This window comes from Amia ocellicauda, chromosome 1 (assembly GCF_036373705.1).
Source record: "Amia ocellicauda isolate fAmiCal2 chromosome 1, fAmiCal2.hap1, whole genome shotgun sequence".
NCBI classification, from domain to species: Eukaryota; Metazoa; Chordata; class Actinopteri; order Amiiformes; family Amiidae; genus Amia; species Amia ocellicauda.
In genome coordinates, this window is record NC_089850.1 from 39,597,528 (window position 1) to 39,618,201 (window position 20,674).

A 20,674-nucleotide genomic window follows, 5' to 3' on the forward strand; every position below is an offset into this window, starting at 1 on the left:
AACACACTCTCACTCACACACACACACCTTACCTGGAAAGACACATTCTTGTATACTAGAAGACTAGAAGCAGGCATTTGTGGGGGCTATTTTACATTTCTGTCATAAAAAGGGGGGGCAGCAGTGCTAGATTATTGCTGTACTTTCTTCAAAAAAATACTTGCTCATGTCTAGACCTGGACACAGATCATTGCAGAAAAGTCCTCTTTTCTCAGAATGACTCTGGCACCATCTGCAGGTGAAACAAGTTTGGTCTTTGCAAATATAAATGTCTCTTTCTAGAAACACCTGGTCAACACTTGAATATGAAATACCAAAAGGCCTTATACATTTATTTCATAAATCAACTCCTAAGCCCACTGTCCAAGACTGCAAATAACACACAAAACACCAGTGCATATCGTACAATCTTTATCTTTTAAAAAAAGGGTTGGGGGAAACTATACACAAAGCTGTAGGATAAAAATTAAGAAAGCACAAACTGAAAAGGCATTTCACTATATACAGCCATATATAAATCTGCAAATATAAAATTAATTGAAAATAGTATCCTTTAGGGTCTCTCTGTGAGTCAATATCTTCTTTTGTACATCTTACATGCATGGGTACAAGATGGCACTGCATTTACTTCTTATAATAAGGGAACTGGGTTTAAATCTCGGACTGCTGAAATTCCAGCCACTTGGCCATAAATGTTCTCCTTGCAAAAGCAGAATGGCAATCCCTGTGCAGGACATGGACTCGACAAGACCCCACAGGAAATCATGGACAGTATGCATGGATGGGGAATCTCTCCTGGATGCGTAGGTCTCTGGTTCATTACTCATTATTGCTTCAAGTGGAAAGTAAGACAGAAAATAAAGCTTAGCCCCCCACTTTCATAGGAGTCAGAGGACACAAAGGGAAACAAAATAACCTTAAATTTTCTCTTTACACAGGCACTCATGGTGACCCCAACTTTTTAAACAAAGGGGGGATTTTTTTTTTATTCAGCTCTGTAAAAAATAAATGGTCTGAGTCTTGATAAATTAAAACTTCTGCAACTTTACATAGAAACACATGTGAACGTACCTCTATAGAACATGAGGAAATGCAAACAAATTCTTAAAATCTGTCTATAAAGAGATACGAGTACTTTAACAAATGCCCTCTCTGGAACCGTTTAGAAGCACAGGGTCTGCACAATAATCAGTGTGAAGACACAGGGGGAGCGAAAACCATACATTTGTATCTTTGCCAGTTGGGAAAGGTGTACAAAAAACATTGGGGAAATGAACAAAAAAAAACAGAAGGTGCTTGAAGCGAACCTTGGAAAGGAAAAAATCTAATGCAAGTACAGAACACAAACCATTTTAGGCATTTTTCAACACAATATGGGGTAAACATAACAAAAACACTGTAATAACAATAGAAAGTGATCAAATGGCAAGAAAAACATAACTGATTGTAAAGCAATAGTGCTGAGGCACAAGAACAGGAACATTAACAAAGCTTAAGAAAACAAATACATAGACTTTCATCAATTTTGAACACATCCCTATTCCTTTGAAGATAATTAACAAGCAATTGCACTATGAACTTCACATTTTACTCCAGTTTCCCACAATGCATTTTGACCTGAGGCTGCTGGGTATTCACGCATGTCCCCGGGTCAGCAACTATTTCACGATGAGCCAATGCAAGCCCAGTAAACAAACCATACAAACCCAGCTGAAACATCTTCAGGATGGCAGCAAAGGTAATTCTGTGGTATGCAAATCAGCTATTAAGAGATCACTTGACACCTTCTCCAGCTTGAAAAAAGGTGTGAATTCCTTCCATGTAGTATGCTGCCCTCAAAGGTTGGTTAGGGTTACAGATGTGTTAAGTGCGCTTTGCACTATTCAATGGTAAAATTGGTCTATGTGCACATAGCAAGGATTGAACACATACACACACATATATATGATTTTAACAAGCTCTGGGAGACTGTGATGGTGCTTCACACGGTTAAACGTTGATTCTTAAGATTACAAGGTAAGTACAACAGTTTTGAGACTGTTTACACAGCCTTGTCAACTGCCACGGCATAAGGACAGGGCCCTGATCTGGTCCCAAAGTACCTATGAGTTTCCCCACGAGTCAAAACATGGAATAGAACGTATTATTCAGAAGACTGTAATGCTGAGTAATAAGTGATTTTCCTTTAATTATGTGAAACCGAAGTCCAAACGGTGCAGCTTTATGAGCAAATAGTGTAAAAGACAAGGCTGTAGCAGGAGATTAGATAAAAGCCACTCTGTAACACAGCTGGACACAAACAACTGAACAGAAACCTTAAGGGTTTCTTTACAGGTGTTCTTTTTTATCTTTAGTTCTTAAAATCTAGAGGCATGCCTGAATGCTGTGTTGTCTTTTCAACCTGTCTAACATTAGGCCATAACAAACACACAAGACGACATGTGTCCTCCATCTTAGGTGATTCTATATAGGTTTAACTTCATTTAAATCTTTGGTTGCTGTTTGATTTCAAATTCAGATAAATCAACTGTGGTCTGTCCAGAAAGGCTGATGAGCTCAGGGGTGAGATTCACAGTGGCTCCTACACTGCTTTGAATATAGTTTCAAATATAAACAAAGGAATAAAGGGAACAGTAGTAACAGGAGTCTGAAACTCTGATATTTCCTTTCTGTATGTTGCAATGCAGAAGTTCAAATCAGACACAGGATTTTATTTTTGTTTCAATAAGAATAGTTTGTAAACTTAAATATTAACTAAGATCATTAGTTAATAGCTACTCAAACCTTTCGTCTGTAACTTAAATCACACTATATATTTTTTTTTCTATTAATGTTTTTACTATAGGTTTTGAAAAGAGGGAAAAAACACAAAGGACTAGCTATATGCGGATTGTGTCTACCAAGCGTATAAAGAATAAGACTGAGAAGGGTGATTAAGACTGCAGACAAGGAAAATGCATTACATTTCTCAAAAGTCCACATTTTAAAATATTTGGCATTTTTACAATCCCATATGAGCACTGCTGTTATAATCATATTGACGATTATGTCCCCCTAAACCAAAGAGAACATGAGCTTTATGACAGAACATTTAGGTCGGTTTCAAATAGACCTTAAATACTGATCATCACTTAAATTCACTTTAAAATAAATCAGAAAGAAAAATTAATGGAAAGCAAAATGGTTGGCAGTAATGATGTCAGGATGTTAAGCAGAGGAAAAATATAAATTTGCGTTAGTCAACACTTGTTTACTTTCTCTTTGCTCTGTATGAGCATTGTAGCGAGCTTTAGGCTGTGTTACACTTGGAAGGCAAATACTACATTATTTGAACTGCTGTCTGTCTGTGCGAGTCCACCTGAAATACCAAGCAGCTGATGCTGGCTTCAATACAAAAGTCTACTGCTTGTATAAAATGAACTGGCTATGTAACGCACTTGAAACTAAATATTTGTTTTTTAATTGAATTTCTTAGACATAGAGAACTAATGAAGACCACTTAATTAGTTGGGATTAAGTCACATTATTCATTCACTAACTGTTTCCAAATGTCCTGGTGGTGGTGAAGCCTAGATCTTGAGTAAGGGCAGAGAGAAGAAAAACTGATGATCCAGCTCCCATGGATCACTGGGAATAAAAACGATCTAGACTTTCTCACGGGGGTGTGCTCTACTCATTAGCCTGTTACAAACTGTTGGAACCGGTTTGCTTCCTATTATAAGAAAATAAGTACACTTAAAAAGAACAACTTAGTAGTATTTTGCAAATACTAAGAACTCCATTTTGCAGAGGTTTCACATTGTATACAAAAATAAATAAATAGTTAAATGATGGGAAATCAAAACTCAATAAAGCAGTTTTACGCAACAGATAAATTGCCAGGATCTCTCTCACCTTCCCGTGTTGGTTTAATTCACGACATTAATGTGAATATTGCATGTCTCAGTTTCCCACGTCTCGTTTAAGTTAAAACGTTTCTGGATAAAAATAAAATAAAAAATAAAATTGAAATTGAAGGGAAAGGAAGTGTTGTACCAATTTCAAAAATCTAAAATGCAGTACACATTCACAACATTTTACTCAACCATGGAGTGGTCTCGTCTTGTCTTTTGTTTCTTTTTTCCTTTACAAAAGTATTGACAAATTATTCTGTTGAAGATAGTGGACCAGCAAAGTGTCATAGTTATTAAATAAATCTTCAAGACCAGAAGTGACTGAGCCACTGAAAGAAAGGCTATTGTCCAACAAAAGTGAGAATGTTTTAGACAACAAAGCAGTGGAATAACATGCAATACATTTAGGAAATACTGCTGAGGGCAAGGCTGTTGGTTTTTGTGTTGGTTTAGGATTAATACCGGCATGGTTATTTGCTATTACTGATGTCTATAATGTTAGCTATCATGAAAATAGAACACATATGGATTGAAATGTTATTTTAAAAGCAAACCTGCTGATGTTTAAGGGACCAAGGACAGTAAACGTATGATAGCCTGCATCAAATGGGGCTCAGATTAGTTGAAAACAACACTGTAGTATTCTCTAGACTGAACAGAGACAGACGTCTACATGTTTGCTACAATTTGAGATGCGCATGTGGGTCTGTTGAGTGTCACAATGTATGCATGGGCTCAAATTAGAAAGATAAGGCTATGACTTACCCCTTTTCTTTTTGTGAATGTTCATAACAAAGTCTACTCATCCATACAAAGCAGTTTAAGTAGAAGCCATCTGGTCATCCGTTAGAGGAGCACACTCTCAAAACGGGGTTAAAGAAGAGAGGGCAGTACAAAACGGTGGAACTAAGAAGACAACCAAATGATGTCCATATTCAAATTTCCAGGCACCCGACCATCAACACCCACCCCCACCCACTTCCTCAGGAAGAGTCCTGGTCCATACTGCACCCTAGTGCCTCAATGTCATTGCTGATGTCCGATATCATGCGGTCCCACTCGTCCCCTTCGGAGGGGGCTAACTGGTCGTCTGAGCCGCCGGCCGCTCCATTGCCATTGGTGGTGGAGTTGGAAGTGGTGCTCATGGCCCGTCGGTACCTCCCGAAACTGTCTGTGATGATACCTCTGCCGTCCTTCACACCAATCGTCTCCAGGAAGTTCTCAAAGTGTTGGCTGTCCTTCTCTGGAATGAAAGGCCTGAGTCCTGGAAAGAAAATGAGAGGGGTTTGCAAAGACAAAGGCCTGGAGGACTTCTTGAATGGGTGACTATTAAAAACCACTTGGGGGAAAAAAAAGTAAAGTAATTCTCGGTTTCAGATGCAAGCATCCCATTCCACAGTTAAACACTGAAGCTCAGAACACCAGAATGGCCACAGATTGACGCTGTCAATTTAAAGAGGACTGTTTATTTTTTTTTAAGAAACCTTACTGAATACATACATCAGCCTTATACCTCTTTACCCAGACCCTGTTGTTCAGTATAATCACCTAGTAAGAGAAACTTCCTGCTGTCTCCATAGAGCTGGCGCAGGTTGATGCAGAACTCGTGAATGGAGGAGCCATTCCTGTACTCATGGAGCAGCATGGCAAACTGCTGGATCTCATGGGATGACAGCTTTGTTCGCAGCTACAGAGACAAACAGAGGGCAGCGTTACACCACCTGAGGACAGCCTTTAAAAAAAAACAACAACTGAAACTGCTCGGTGTTTGGAAATCAATTTGATTGGATTTTCTAACCAAGTTGTTGCATTCCAGTCGGGGGAAGTGAAGCTGTACAGAAGATGCTCAGTTTACATGATTGTGGGATATCCCCAAAAAGACAAAAACATTGAGGACAAAAACCTCTAAGGATAAAATCTCTGCCAAAGATTTCATGCACAGAGATGCTGATATTCTGTGCCGCCCAGCTGTGAGGCCGGGGTCCTGCCTTACCGTCTGCATGTAGTCCTGCAGCAGCTCAGCAGCAGTGGTGCTCAGCTCGCTCTCGCTCACAGTCTTGGCCTGGGGGGAGGCTGGCGTTGAGGAGGAGGACGGGGAGTTCCCTCCTGTGTCTAGGGAGCCCTGGAAGGAGCTGGACAACAGCAGGGATTTGGGTTTAAACATTTCACCTGCAAAGAGCAGTGTGGCGGTTGTTGTGCTGGGATATTGATCAATTCTGAATGCGGTGCTGTGCTTTCGTTTTCCACAAGGTATATAGAGAATCTGACATGCTATTGCCATCTGAGATGAGGCATTAAACGAGCTTTTCAGAATATCTCAGTGTGGCCTGGTGAGCTGACAGACAGGTATTCCCTATCTAACCTCCATTCATGATGGGAAAGGAAATTTGCTTCCTCTGTTCATTTAATAGACCTAGAAACATTAAACTGTTCCTGTCAGTCTCCAGAGGTACATGTTGCTGATTGAAGGGTCTCCAAAAAAGCAATAAAAAGGCTCAAATACTTACAATGTACTTGCTTCTGTATCGAAGGCTTCTTTAACATCCACTTTACTAGAGGAATCGTCTAGTAAATAAAACAAAAATAATAATTTAAAATACATTTCCCAACAATGAGCAAAACAAAGAGGAAAATATATGAATTGATTGCAGAGTATCAGCCTTTAAAGAATAACTATTTATACTGAACTCATTATTTTGAGCTTTTGCAGGAAACATAAAAACTACATGACTATACATTTCAGATTGGATCACCAGAAAAGTAAATACGTTTCTGCAGACACGTTTCCGAGAAAAATAACCATACTTCACGTTCACACAGCTGACGATACAAAGGATGCATCAGACCAGCACACAAGGTGCATTTCCACAGCAGTGTGGTTTCAATGAAACGAGCAGCACGTACTCACCACTGTACACAGACAGATGTCTGGTAGGCGTGGAGGCCCCATCAAATATTGCTCTGTCTAAAAAGTCTATAGTAGATTCTGTGTAAACAATCTGGAAGACTTGGCTGAGAAGCAAACATAGTTCCTCAGCTGCTACCTAGAATGAAAGCAGAAATGTGTAAACTTTTAGAATATGTAAAATAAAATAAGGAAGCATTACACAGATGAAAACTTGTTTTTAAATTATTTTTCTGCCTGTTTGCTCATCACAGCCTCCCACTAACCACCTTAAGCTTTTTTTAGACACAGAACAGATGCAAGTTTAACTGAAAAATGCTTTGCAAACATAACACACAAAGGACCGTGGCCAAAATGATAGGTGATGATCAGCCAGCCATCAGCCACCACGAGTGCTGACGAGACGCAGAAGTCCATAAACGAGTCCCACATCTGTACTACCTTATTCTCTGCAGCGAGCACAAGCAGACAGCAGACCTCCACAAGCACAGCTCCGCTCTCGGTCAGCGAGCCCAGCGTCTGGGACTTGGAAACCTCAGGGCACGTACTGGGACAGGGTGAGCTTCCAGGTTCCTGAGCTAGGAAAAACAGAAAGTGCTCTTCAAATACAAGCTGGAGCATGCAGAACACAGAGCGTGTCTACAGCCACAGGAGCGTCAGAAACCTCAGATGTCAAAATGGATGTTATTGTATAAAAAGGATGTCAGCTTTTTGATTCTGAACAACTTAAATAAAGAGAAACCGTTATTATGCTTGATTAATCTTGTCAACATCTGGGCCAAACCATCATTTCCACAGTACTTTATTAAGTTCATTTTCTCTCACATGACTCAAATGTACACATCATTGAGCAAATGCCACAAAGTGCCAAAGAACAAAAAATACCAAGACAAAAAAAGAATCACTTCCGACCAAGATTAACCTAAAATTGTATATTTTTGGTTTCCTTCCAAGTACACCGATTTGATTATTACTATCATGTATAAATTCATGAACTTGTAAAATAAATGTATAAATCGTCACCACCATCACTGTCTTATTCATGGTGGTGTAGATCTTTATAATCAACTTCAAATCCAACTGATTCTCACACACCTATTTCAAATATACTTTATTATACTTAGTGGTTTAGTTCTAATATTAAAAGCTTTTAGCAAGTGTCTGAGTTTAGTAAGCAACAACAGACCACATTCATTTAAACACAGTCATCACCGGAGTTGAGATAAATGAAGTTTGTGCCTCAGTTCTATAACCCTGATATTTTTCAATTCCACATCTAGAACTGAAACGGGGGGTTGTGTTTTTCAGTGGCTCTTGTACCCATCTTGCCCAGTTACCTGTCTTGAGCACCACTAGATGCAGAGAGTCGTCTCTGATATAGGACACGGCAGCGATGTCGTGGATGGGGACCCTGAGTATGATATCCTCGCCGTCTCTCCACACCAGTTTGACATTGTATGCAGAAAGACTGACCACAGCGTCCTGATCTGTTGTCAACTGGCCAGGAAGCTGGTGAGCTTTCTGGAGAAAATAAATAAATCATGTCAGTTTCTCTTTCAGCTAAGTTTGCCCAGATGAGGATAACAGACTTGCCCATCTATTAAATAAGGATTGATTGATTTCCTCTGAAAACTGTACAGGAACCACACACTAAGGCAATAAAACATAAAATACACACTTTATTCAGTGCAATTCAACACAGTCTTGTTACACAGACCAGCAAAAACCTTGATAATAAGCAATAAATGACACGTATGTTAAATATGATTTTAACTGAAATCAAAAGCCTGGAAAAGTAAAACGACTCTGATATCAAGCTCCTCACCCTTGCATTGTCGATTAAGTGCAATACTTCAGTCCGACTGGATGGATTCAGGTATCCTGGTACTGATGTTAGCTGCCCTAAATACTGCAGAAAAGAAAGTTTGCAAAATTAACAAAAAGTACACCATCATTAACTGCAAATAATTGGTGTGCTGCACATTTAATTATTTTATACATTAACTTACTTATACATTAACTTTTAATGATGAACCCCCCCCCCCCCACAGCCCTATTTATAAAGTCTGTGGCCTTTGTGAAACAGAATATTTCTTTTCATAACTATTCTTGTTATTCACTCTATGTTGAGTGTACGACAAAGGCTTACACTTCCTGTTTTTAGTTTTGTTTTGCATGTTAAAACCACTTTACACACGCCTAAAAAACACATCCTTAGGACCAGCCAAAGAATGTGAAAAGCTTTATTATGCAAGAAAACAGATGTTACTGCTTCAGTTTACATGTGTGATTTCGAGTTACAAAAAATATATTGAAGTTTTACACTCAGGTGTCCAAGTTAATTATTTTTCATTAACAATGTTGTCAGATAACTTGAACTGGAAAAGCTTTACTGTTCTTAGGTCGATGGCAATTAATCTGAGAAAACCATCCTACAAGTATTACTTGTGTCACAAATTCTGTGTCCCTTTTATTGGTTTCAAGAACACAGTGAAGATGTCGTACACAACTTTAATGAAATATCAAGCTGGGAGCACAGTCGCTTAAGCTTGGCAGCCTTTGACAGATAATGCATTTAACTTTAGGGATTAAGCAAAAACATTTGTCTCACAAGGGATCAACCATAAAATTAAAATGTGATCTTAGGTCCAGTTTCAAATGGAGACCTACAAAAGCCAAGATGTTTAAAACACTACTACATTATCCTTACATTTAAACTGAACAGTTTAAAAAATAGGCATTTCCCCAGCAAATAAACAGTAACACATACAAACATGGCATTGTATTTACTCATGATTGTTTTCCTTTAGGGCTGGGCGATATGACTTAAAAATAATCTCTATTTTTAGAAGTTTGGGCGATACACGATATCTCTCTTGATTGCTTTTATCCAATCAAGCCACAAAATAAGACCAAAGACATTCAAACTACAAGTATTTCGTTAATCCTTCAATAAGCAAAACTAACAAATATTACATGCAGGCTGTCATAGTAAATATATGCAGAATGCAAAACATTACAGGGCAAGTGTTGTGTGATTACTATTACGTGTGTTATGTTGTTATGGGATGTATAATTATATATAATATATATATATATATATATATATATATATATATATATATATATATATATATATATACACACACACACACACACACACACACACACACACACACACACACACACACACACACACACACACACACACGTTTAAAAATAGCTGGCGTTACAATAGTTTTAATAAATCTTAAATGCGGGGTGCCTTATCCCAAGTGATTTTATATAGAACAATTATCCGGTCAAAGAAGGAAGAACAGCAGCTCCCGTCTAAAAACAATCCATATTCACCGATGTCTCAAATTATTTATTAGAGAAAAAGTGAACATCATAATGCTTATGTGTTTCGACTTATCTTCCTCAGAGCACATATATACATATACACAGTATGACTTACTGTCACATAACAACAATAACACAAGTAATAGTGATCACGCAACACATGTGCTGTAAAGGTCCAGATTCAGGGAGATTTAGCACAGCCGGGTTTATAGTGGCACATTAACATCTGCTACACAGAGACATTTCTTCTCTGACTGTCGCGTTTTGATTCTACTTACAAATACAGCATGATGTTAATACAAAATAGTTATAATAGTAAAATAATAATAATAATATACAACTGTTGAATTATTATTTTTATACAAATGATATCAATCTAAATTAGCGGGGGTGGGGGGTGCTTGCAGATCGAGTTTAGCCCGGCGACGAGAGCGAGGCGGACCGTTTGTGCTTGTGCACTGAAGTGTCTCTTGGTTATGTTGGTTATTGTGTGACTTCACTCTCCTCATGTCTGTCTGTGTTTCTGATGCTCATTTCTACCTGCATCCAGCACGTGTGGAAGAACCGGGAAGAACGCAAAGCGTCCTAATGACGAAAAATACTGCTGTAAAGATTGCAATTTGCGACACCACGATATAAACGATAAAGCATAATATGAAACGATAGACGTTTTTCTATCGTCATACGATATATATCGTCATATCGCACAGCCCTATTTTCCTTCCATAATATGTAAAAATTAATGTAAATGAAGAACAGTAGCACACAGACCTTGACCTCCTTCTCAATGTAGTCGTTGAGCAGTATGTCGGGGTCAACGCGGTGCTCTGGGAGGGACAGGGGGACGGTGTGCAGAGCCCTTCGCTCGGTCACTTTCTCCTGGGCCTTTTTGTCCCTCCCCTTCTCCCCCTTCAGGAACACACGTTTGAATGGTGACACGATACCAGGCTGAGGGAGAAAGCAAGAAGCAGGGGTGTTAAAAACAAAAAACATGGCAACTAACAAAACCATGCAGGCATGCAACAGTGACGAAAGGCTTGGTACGTGATGTAGAGGATGCAGCAGAGATTCACCTTCATAACCGATATCAATGTTTTTAGTGTTATGATTGTAAGCAGGCAGTTTGAGATACCATGCCAGAGATCCAGAGGTAAACAGGGCAGGCCCTCACTGAAATAGGTTGGGTTGCTCTTTCTTGGACTGCTCAGGACAACGCTGCTTTGGCTGTAACAACCAAGATGCATTCAGACGATAAAATATAAAGCCAGGTAGGCAGGAACTCATTCACCACCATGAGACATTGTCATGGTGGAATGAAAAAGTGAAATCTACTCACTTTGTAGTTTTTACAATGGGAAAAAACAAGCACCTCATTGCATTTTGACCAATTATCTTATTTCTTCTGAGCTCCTACCTGTACAACTTTAGTCCATTTGGTGAGAAACTGACATTTATGAAAAAAGGAAACATAAGTGTTTCTACAGCTAGTACTTCTTCCTTCCTTTGTTACAAAATAATCTGGTGATGCTCCCGACCGCCCCCGCAAATAAACATATACACGGAAGTACAAAACAATATAGATGGAAGAAAGCAATTAATAATTATAAAACACACGCTTAAAATTCTAAATGAACAGTAATCTGCCTGCTGGTCCCTGCTACCTGCACCAGTCATGCGGACAGGAAATATCCTACCTCATTCTCCATGAAACTTCACATGTAGCTGGCAGTTCTCAGCAGATGACAGATTCTACCACACGTGCCTCTAAGCTGAAAGCAACTTGAATGATGAATTCCGGCTCTGTGAGCATGTTTACACCTGGCAGTCCCCAGACTTTACGTACAGCAGGGCTCCCTCCCCCTGTGCGAGGAAATCTCATCTTAACTGTTGATCAACCCCGTGGCAGATACGCCGGAAACAGGGTAACCGCTGCTTCCTGCTGTGACAGTTCTCGTCCGCCCAGCATCATACTGCAGAAGTACTCTTACTGGATTATGTTTTCAGGAATGCACACATTTTGTGACAACTGTAAGTAGCCCTGACTAAGGATGGCTGCTAATAAATAAATAAATATAAAATAATAGAAAGTCATGAGTAAGTATGCCAAAACACCAAGAACCAAATAAACTGTAGAGTGAACAGGAAGAAAAGCATAAGAATAAAAATGAAAGCTACACTGAACTGTATTGCACCCAGACCAGAAGTCAGGTTTGTATAGCAAGTATCGCTATGAATGGGACTTGAAAAGGCCTACATGTCTTGCTACCTGGAGATAGCGCAGTTTCATGGAAAAAAACTGAAATAAAAATATAAAATATATATTTTCAAGATAAAGATGCAAAGTTGCACAAATGCAGGCCTAAGTCATTTGTTAATTAAGACAATTTATCAAAGACAGACTGAGAAGGTAGAGGCAGATATAGCTGTGTGACAAGTGTTTACAACATACTGAATTTGACATCCATCACTATGTAGATTCATCTGTGCCTGGTCATGTAGGGCTGCAGGGATGTACATGTATTATCATATGAGTTTGTTTTAAAAGATGTAGCCTAATTGAGCTGTGATCTGATCCAATCATATTCTCTCAGGGACTTTATTCACATTGGTCCTGTTTCCACTACATATTGTATTCTTGACTCCCATAGTAGCTTGTAAGAATATGATTAACATTATTTCTGTGATCCCTTAGACTTGAAAATCATACTCTTTTTGGTGACTTCATAACCATTCCCCCCCAAATGAAGGCAATAATTCCAAATTAAATGAAACACTTACACACAACCACCAAGTGTGTTCTTCCTGAAAAGTAGTTATCTACAAAACTCACTAACAGTAACAATCCAACAGCACCATCAAGTGGCTGTTTGTATAGTAAGAGGAATTAAATCTAGAAGTGCAGAAGTCACAAAACATTCTCAATTTGAACCCATTCATGTCTCTCTTTGATTAAATTCCACAAAGTACTGGAATAGACCTCCTTATTGGGCTCCTACATATATACATGTATATATACATATGTATATATGGTCTTTAAAACATGCCATAAGACACGTTCATGCAAAATGTTGCACACTAATCTTCAGTGCCATAGATTTGTTTCTTTTTTATTTGGTCTGCATGGGACCAATAATAATTGGAAAGGAACGCAGAAACGTTCAATATCCTTTTTCACCACAATCCCTGCATTTCTGCATCAATGAAAAGACCAGAAACAAAGCTACCGTAGATGGGTTTCTACCTAAATGTAATATAACTGGTTATTCTGAATAGAAGTACACATAGTTTGTTTTATTAGACTTTCAATCATGTGATAACTTTAACATCAAATACATTTCAATTCATGTTTTTCAGTTTATTACATTAAAAAAGTAAACCAGATTTGTGATTGAGAATTACAAAGCATGTCTTAATGTATTTAGAAGTACAGATACACAGATGCAAACATGAAAACTAGGAAATAACTCTTATTATTAATAAAATGCACCAAAATCCACTTCCTTAGTGTTTTTCTTATGTATCTGTGCATACATTACACATTTATTAAGTGTTCCAAGCGAGTGTGAGGTTAAAACAAAAATGGACATAAGGGAACTGAAAAACCTCTGTACACAGAGCCACAGCCATACAAACGCCATATCCTGGATGTTTCACATGCAGAATGAACACAGCACGGAATAAAAGTCCAAGCTGCTTCCTTTGAGTTCAAACATATTTGTCAACCATGGCAACAACGGACTTCAACAGCAGCTAAATATGACTTCCTGTAAACAGGGAGCAAGTTAATCTATGCTGTTTCCATACAGACCTCCTCGAAGAACTCTCACTCTCACTTTTCAATGTACGAAAAGAACCACAACACCAAAAGCTTTTTTTACCTTAATTCTACTGAAAATACAGTCTCTGTTTTTAAAAAGTGCATTTTAAAAAGGTATACGTACCATTACATCACAATTGGTCTAATAGATTACAAAACTGGGACCGAGCTCTGGCAGAAAAAGAAATGTCCAGGAAATAAGCAAGGGTGAACTACGCTCTCCAGCGCTGTGTGGGAGACTGAAGCAAGAGAAGAGGGGATATAAGGTGGAGACAGGGACTGTTACGGTTAGTGACAACAGGCTTGCAGGGTTTCCCACTGGAAAGGAGTTCACTGTGTAAGCTAAAATAGAAGGGCGTTGCATCCTGCCTTAGTTCACACTGCCGGCCCTGCACTCTACTAGGGGGGGTTAGAGCAAAACACAGAAACAATATGATGTCAGATCAAACTGATACAAAGGGTTTATTTAGATTTGGAAACACAGAATTACAGTTGCAATACATTTATTAAGGTTAATCTGGCACAAATCCATGTCTATTGGTGTGTCTACAGAGTGACAAATCTAAGTTTTGAGTTTATAAATGCTGCCACAAGCTGTGAATGTGCTCCCCTTGATGAACTTGGTGAAGGAGGAGCATTTACAGTAATGACACAGAATTTACTACACAAGGAGTCACCAGTAAACTGAGGATTTTGCCAAGATTAGTGCCGCTTACTCTGACTTAAATAAATTTGCGTTAGATTCATATGGGCCTTTTATAAAGGCAAATCGTGAATAAGGAAATTTGCCAAAGCTATATTCTAATTAGAGATACAGATACAGAAAGGTCTAACAGGTACATATGTTGTTTAGCATTACTTTGAATAATTTATAGAACTTCTTCATTCCAATAAAATTAAAATATTAAATTAGGATTATGTTTTGGTCTGGGCTAGGGTTAGAGTCCCCAATAAAGCTAGACTTCCATTAAGGTTACTTTCTGTATGAAGAATGAAGTGAAGATTTTCAGGATTTAGAAAATTTTCAATAAATTGAAAGTTCAAACTGGTAAATCTTACATACAGATGAAGGTATAGGCCTAAATGTTGTTAAGGTTTCAGGTTGTTTATTATTTTGAGTTATTTGGTACAAAAAATAAGTTTCCTGAGCAAATAGGGTTACATGCAGCACTTAATGATTTTGAGAGTAACTTTCAAATGTAGGGCTAGAATACTTTAATCTATGACAATGCTACATCAGCATTTCCCCCAAAAATTATGCACAGGCAGGGTGGTCTGTTTTGTTTTTTACGGTGTTTTTGCCATTCACACATTGTTTATTTATTTTTTCTTCCTTCATGTCATTTTGGGGGAGGGGGGGCTACAAAATTAGCTACAAAGCTAGTTCTTAAGATTCTATGGACTGGACATGCTAATATATGAACTCTTACCCCTTTAGTTTAAGGCGTTTGGTAGCCTAAAGTTTTTGTGCCAAATGTGATTTTAGAAATTCCACTGAAACAATTTTTTGTAGGCCTCTTTTGAAAATCATGCTGAATTTGTCACCCAGGAGACTCACATTGACTAATTTTCTCTATTCTATTTTCCCTTTGTGTTTTCCCCTTGACTACTGGTCAGTGATCATTTAGAAAGAGGCATGTAAAATATCAAAGTATAAAAGAGGACAACTGCCTTACATTTGAGACTGTGAGTAAAAACTAATTTAACATTCACCTAAGGCTGCACATCTGGATCTCCTCAAGTCTGCAGCAGATTTCTTGACATTTTAAAGAAGCCAGACATAGAAGGCATGGCTTTGTTGTACTACAATTTGAAACTACCTAGTTGCGAATATATCCGAGTGCCAAAAAAAGTAGCTCTCTCATGAAAGTCAAACATCATCCAAGTGAAGTCATTCACAGAATGGTAAGGATTTAAAGTCAGAATCTGCTTTTCCTTCACCCATCTGTCCTGCGGAGTGATCTACATCAGCACAGAACCAGAACATGAAGGAATTTCCATGTAAAATTCCGTAAAACTTTTGTCTGGGAATATAACGTGAAGTCTGGGAATGCGTAAGAATATTCCCCACTGGGAATAGAGTCATAAGGAGCATAACTGCAGAGAAAACTTTTATACGGTGCACACCAGAGAATACAAGGAGGCTTCTGCAGTATACAATACCTACAAATGGTTCACATTAAGCATTATGTGTAACAGGACTTTAGCTTTACCATTTGCAGACTGATGACAGCTAAGATACTGTTTAGCGTATTGGTAAACTGCACAAAATGACATTTGTGTGCCATACAATTCCTCTCATGAGTGACCACTGCTTGGATAAAAATAATACAACTGGAAATTTCCAGTGGTCTCTGCTGACCACATGTTTTGGACAGTAAGGTGGGGGAGTTCTTAATGCTAGAACTAAAAATATCTACACTGCTCCACTGGTAGGGTTTAGAAGATCCAGAAAATAAAGTTGTGTAGAACAGAATGACAGACATTGCAACATGTACACTACTGAAATCTTTCAAATACAAAGATCTTGCCAGGCCTCCCAGAACCAGGGCTGATTAGTACAGTATTTTCAATCATTTCTAAACACTCAATACTATACACCTCTTACTCAAATTCAGGTGTTTTAGATACTGAATCTGCTGGTCTCTCCTATTAGGGTTACAGCTCACTGGGGCCCTGTATGTTGTTTTTGCCCCCATTCACCCATGTTTTGGCTCACGAAAAAGAGACCTTGAAATTACTCCAGAATAAAAACTACAATATTCCCAAATAAGGACTTTGTACAGCACATGATGTTCAGCTGGGGGGGAGCAGTCATTTTAAATTCTGGTTGAGAGAGAATGGTTCGAGACCTTGCATCATCTGCCAGGATGTTAAACCATCATTTTTTAACTTGTTAGGTAAAGCTTATACTTTGAATGCTGTGCACAGGGAGGGGTTGGATCAATCTCACACAACCCCATTCACTTACAGTGTGAAAATGCCAGCAGTCTCCTCTGGAAAGTTTTCAAAAGAGCAAACACAATAACACCACCTCATTATTATTGATGTGTGTTTGTTTATAGACTTGTATGGTGTAATTGCACCATACATTTCACATAAACAAAGGTTATTTTTATGTTAACTGAATTTTCATATCTGTGTTGACACTTTCTTCAGACACGAACCAGATTTGAACCAGAGCAGGGCAGTTGTGTGTGACAAAGAGTAACATTTTCACCAATTGGACAGAGACTGGCAAAGCAGTGGTAATCTTAATACTAATAGAAATGTAAAATCTGCATAACAGAATAGTAGGGCACACAGAAGAAGAAAATTGCACATATGGCTGTATTGATTTAGTACAACTAGGTCAGTTTTAGTGTGGATACCACTGTTTAGCTTGCTTAGTTTGGATACTCAGCTAAGAGCTGAAATGTGAAACCCCACAGCTGTGCAGGCTTGTATTGAATGTATGGGGTATTGTAAGTGTGGGATTTCTGAAATTACAAGGGCTATAGAATTAACCACATGATCAATTCACCCAGGCTAATACAAATGTACCAATGGTGACATAATTCAGATATACATCAATGGTTGAACTCGGATAGTGAATATTTTACACAAGCATGTAAACTTTGATTTCGGTCACAACATATTATCATATTTCTCACATTCTCTCCTACTTGCATTTTTGTAAAATGGCGTTTCTAGAAAAACAGCCTATATTTAAAGTTGCCGTGCAAACCCAACCAGCTGTGTAAGCTACGTTTTATGTGAATGCAATTTAAAAGTCACACTAGTCTATACAAATTAAATTGTTAAGAGGCAGAATACATACATTGTCGGTTGTGCTATAGAATTGGGATACGTCATTTTCACATAATCAGTCAGTATCTCATCTATAGCCTATGTTTGAACCATTTTAATCTGAGAATATTGTAATTAATAAGATTGTTGCCCTTTTATTTAGAACTCTTATATTTAGAATGCTTAGCTTTATGGGGAAGCTATGTTTAATGCATCTAATTGATCAGACACACCTCATCTTATGGATACTCTGTAATTAAACTTCTGAAAATCAATTGCTATATTTAAGTACAACACTGTACTATAATAAGAATGGGAATCTCTTAAAATGTAATTGAAAACAGTGTTGTGCTGAAGGATGAGTACAATCAGCTTTACATCTAAACAACTGGTAAACAAACAATGAACAGGCATCAAAATAATAAAAACTAATCATTTTAAAAGCCGACAGACACCAATGGGATGCTGCACACAAGTTCGCACAGTTGCAGAATACACTTTCCAATATCTTATATCTTGTGCTTTCATATCAGGAAACCATTGGGCATTTTGTGGCTCTAATACAGATATCGGTTTAAAATGTTTCGAGCGTTTAGTTCGTAAAACGGGGGTTCTATACCAATAGCATCTGGAATTAAACAATTAAAGCTGCGGCAGCAATTCATTAATTTCGTTTCAATTACAAAGTAAAGTCTCGCGAACTTGTGCACAGGCAAACGGGACAAGTTACCTTTTTTGCTTTCTTTCCATCCTCCTCCATGTCTATGTGCAGATCATCTTCATTACCTCCGCAGCAGAAGAGTTCTCGGAGTCCCCGATGACATCACTGCTGCTGCCACAACAACATCGCAGCCAGCAGCGGCACTTCACGCCCCGCCGCCCGACCCCCGTCACCAGCAAGCCGCTGCCTCACAAGCGTCCGGCATCTCCTTCCGTGTCCCTGTCCCGCTTTCTCCACACTGTTCCCCTTCCGCTCCCGATACAGACCTTCGGTGTACTCCCAAACACAGTTTATCCCGATATAACGAGCTTCGAAACGGAGCAAAAACACCGTCAACTTTTCAATCCCGCAGCCATCTTGGGCGTAGAAAGCAATCCCGGCGTCCCCCGCGCCGCAGGAGTGACAGCGCAGCCGCCCTGCACCCACACACAGGCCGCCGCAGCGCTGCCTCAGGGAGCGTCTGCCCGGCGCGCTGCGTGAACTTGTGCTTCGCGAAAGGATTTGAAACTTCCAAGTCTTTTTTTTTGTTTCTCTTTATATGTACAGAAAATGAATACAGACTTAAAAAACAGTTGCTCGGTGGCTGCACCTGGCTTTGCCGCAGAATGTTTCACACACACACAACTATTGTTAACGTGTATTATTTACGTCTAGTAAATAATGCCAATTTGTATACAATAAACGACCCTTCGGTTTTTTTTTTAATTTGATTTTTAATTTTAAACTGTTGTATCTAACTAAAGAACATCTATTTAATTAACTGACCTCTTAATTAAGTGAGCACATTGCTGCAACTGCATCTATTCTCATTAACATTAATTTATCATGCAGATTACAGTCTATATACCCTCACCTAAAGGATTATTAGGAACACCTGTTCAATTTCTCATTAATGCAATTATCTAACCAACCAATCACATGGCAGTTGCTTCAATGCATTTAGGGGTGTGGTCCTGGTCAAGACAATCTCCTGAACTCCAAACTGAATGTCTGAATGGGAAAGAAAGGTGATTTAAGCAATTCTGAGCGTGGCATGGTTGTTGGTGCCAGACGGGCCGGTCTGAGTATTTCACAATCTGCTCAGTTACTGGGATTTTCACGCACAACCATTTCTAGGGTTTACAAAGAATGGTGTGAAAAGGGAAAAACATCCAGTATGCGGCAGTCCTGTGGGCGAAAATGCCTTGTTGATGCTAGAGGTCAGAGGAGAATGGGCCGACTGATTCAAGCTGATAGAAGAGCAACTTTGACTGAAATAACCACTCGTTACAACCGAGGTATGCAGCAAAGCATTTGTGAAGCCACAACACGTACAACCTTGAGGCGGATGGGCTACAACAGCAGAAGACCCCACCGGGTACCACTCATCTCCACTACAAATAGGAAAAAGAGGCTACAATTTGCACAAGCTCACCAAAATTGGACAGTTGAAGACTGGAAAAATGTTGCCTGGTCTGATGAGTCTCGATTTCTGTTGAGACATTCAGATGGTAGAGTCAGAATTTGGCGTAAACAGAATGAGAACATGGATCCATCATGCCTTGTTACCACTGTGCAGGCTGGTGGTGGTGGTGTAATGGTGTGGGGGATGTTTTCTTGGCACACTTTAGGCCCCTTAGTGACAATTGGGCATCGTTTAAATGCCACGGCCTACCTGAGCATTGTTTCTGACCATGTCCATCCCTTTATGACCACCATGTACCCATCCTCTGATGGCTACTTCCAGCAGGATAATGCACCATGTCACAAAGGTCGAATCATTTCAAATTGGTTTCTTGAACATGACAATGAGTTCACTGTACTAAACTGGCCCCCACAGTCACCAGATCTCAACCCAATAGAGCATCTTTGGGATGTGGTGGAACGGGAGCTTCGTGCCCTGGATGTGCATGCCACAAATCTCCATCAACTGCAAGATGCTATCCTATCAATATGGGCCAACATTTCTAAAGAATGCTTTCAGCACCTTGTTGAATCATGCCACGTAGAATTAAGGCAGTTCTGAAGGCGAAAGGGGGTCAAACACAGTATTAGTATGGTGTTCCTAATAATCCTTTAGGTGAGTGTATATCACCAGTATGTGTTGATCCACAGCTAGCTGATCATATTCCTAGGAACCTTAAACCCATCCATTATAATCTGCCTGTTATAATAAACAAGACCCAGATATCACTTCATATGTGGGCATCACCTTTGAATACACTTTT

General features: G+C 39.0%; 1 protein-coding gene across 2 annotated transcripts; it reads right to left on the minus strand.

Annotated features, from left to right (window-relative positions):
* Positions 1-394: 394 nt before the first annotated feature.
* On the minus strand, positions 395-18,847 carry ccm2 (CCM2 scaffold protein). Of its 2 annotated transcripts, none has more exons than XM_066704498.1 (10): positions 18,477-18,847; positions 10,912-11,088; positions 8,624-8,707; positions 8,136-8,319; positions 7,240-7,376; positions 6,802-6,937; positions 6,401-6,458; positions 5,887-6,025; positions 5,442-5,580; positions 395-5,157 (listed from the first exon to the last, which is right to left on the minus strand). In XM_066704498.1, exons 1-10 carry the CDS (start codon positions 18,504-18,506, stop codon positions 4,877-4,879), a joined length of 1,365 nt encoding a protein of 454 aa, XP_066560595.1. In that variant the 5' UTR covers positions 18,507-18,847; the 3' UTR covers positions 395-4,876. The 2 variants fall into 2 exon arrangements, with proteins under 2 accessions (XP_066560595.1, XP_066560603.1); XM_066704506.1 differs by lacking the exon at positions 18,477-18,847 and adding an exon at positions 11,835-12,166.
* Between the last annotated feature and the right edge of the window lie 1,827 nt (positions 18,848-20,674).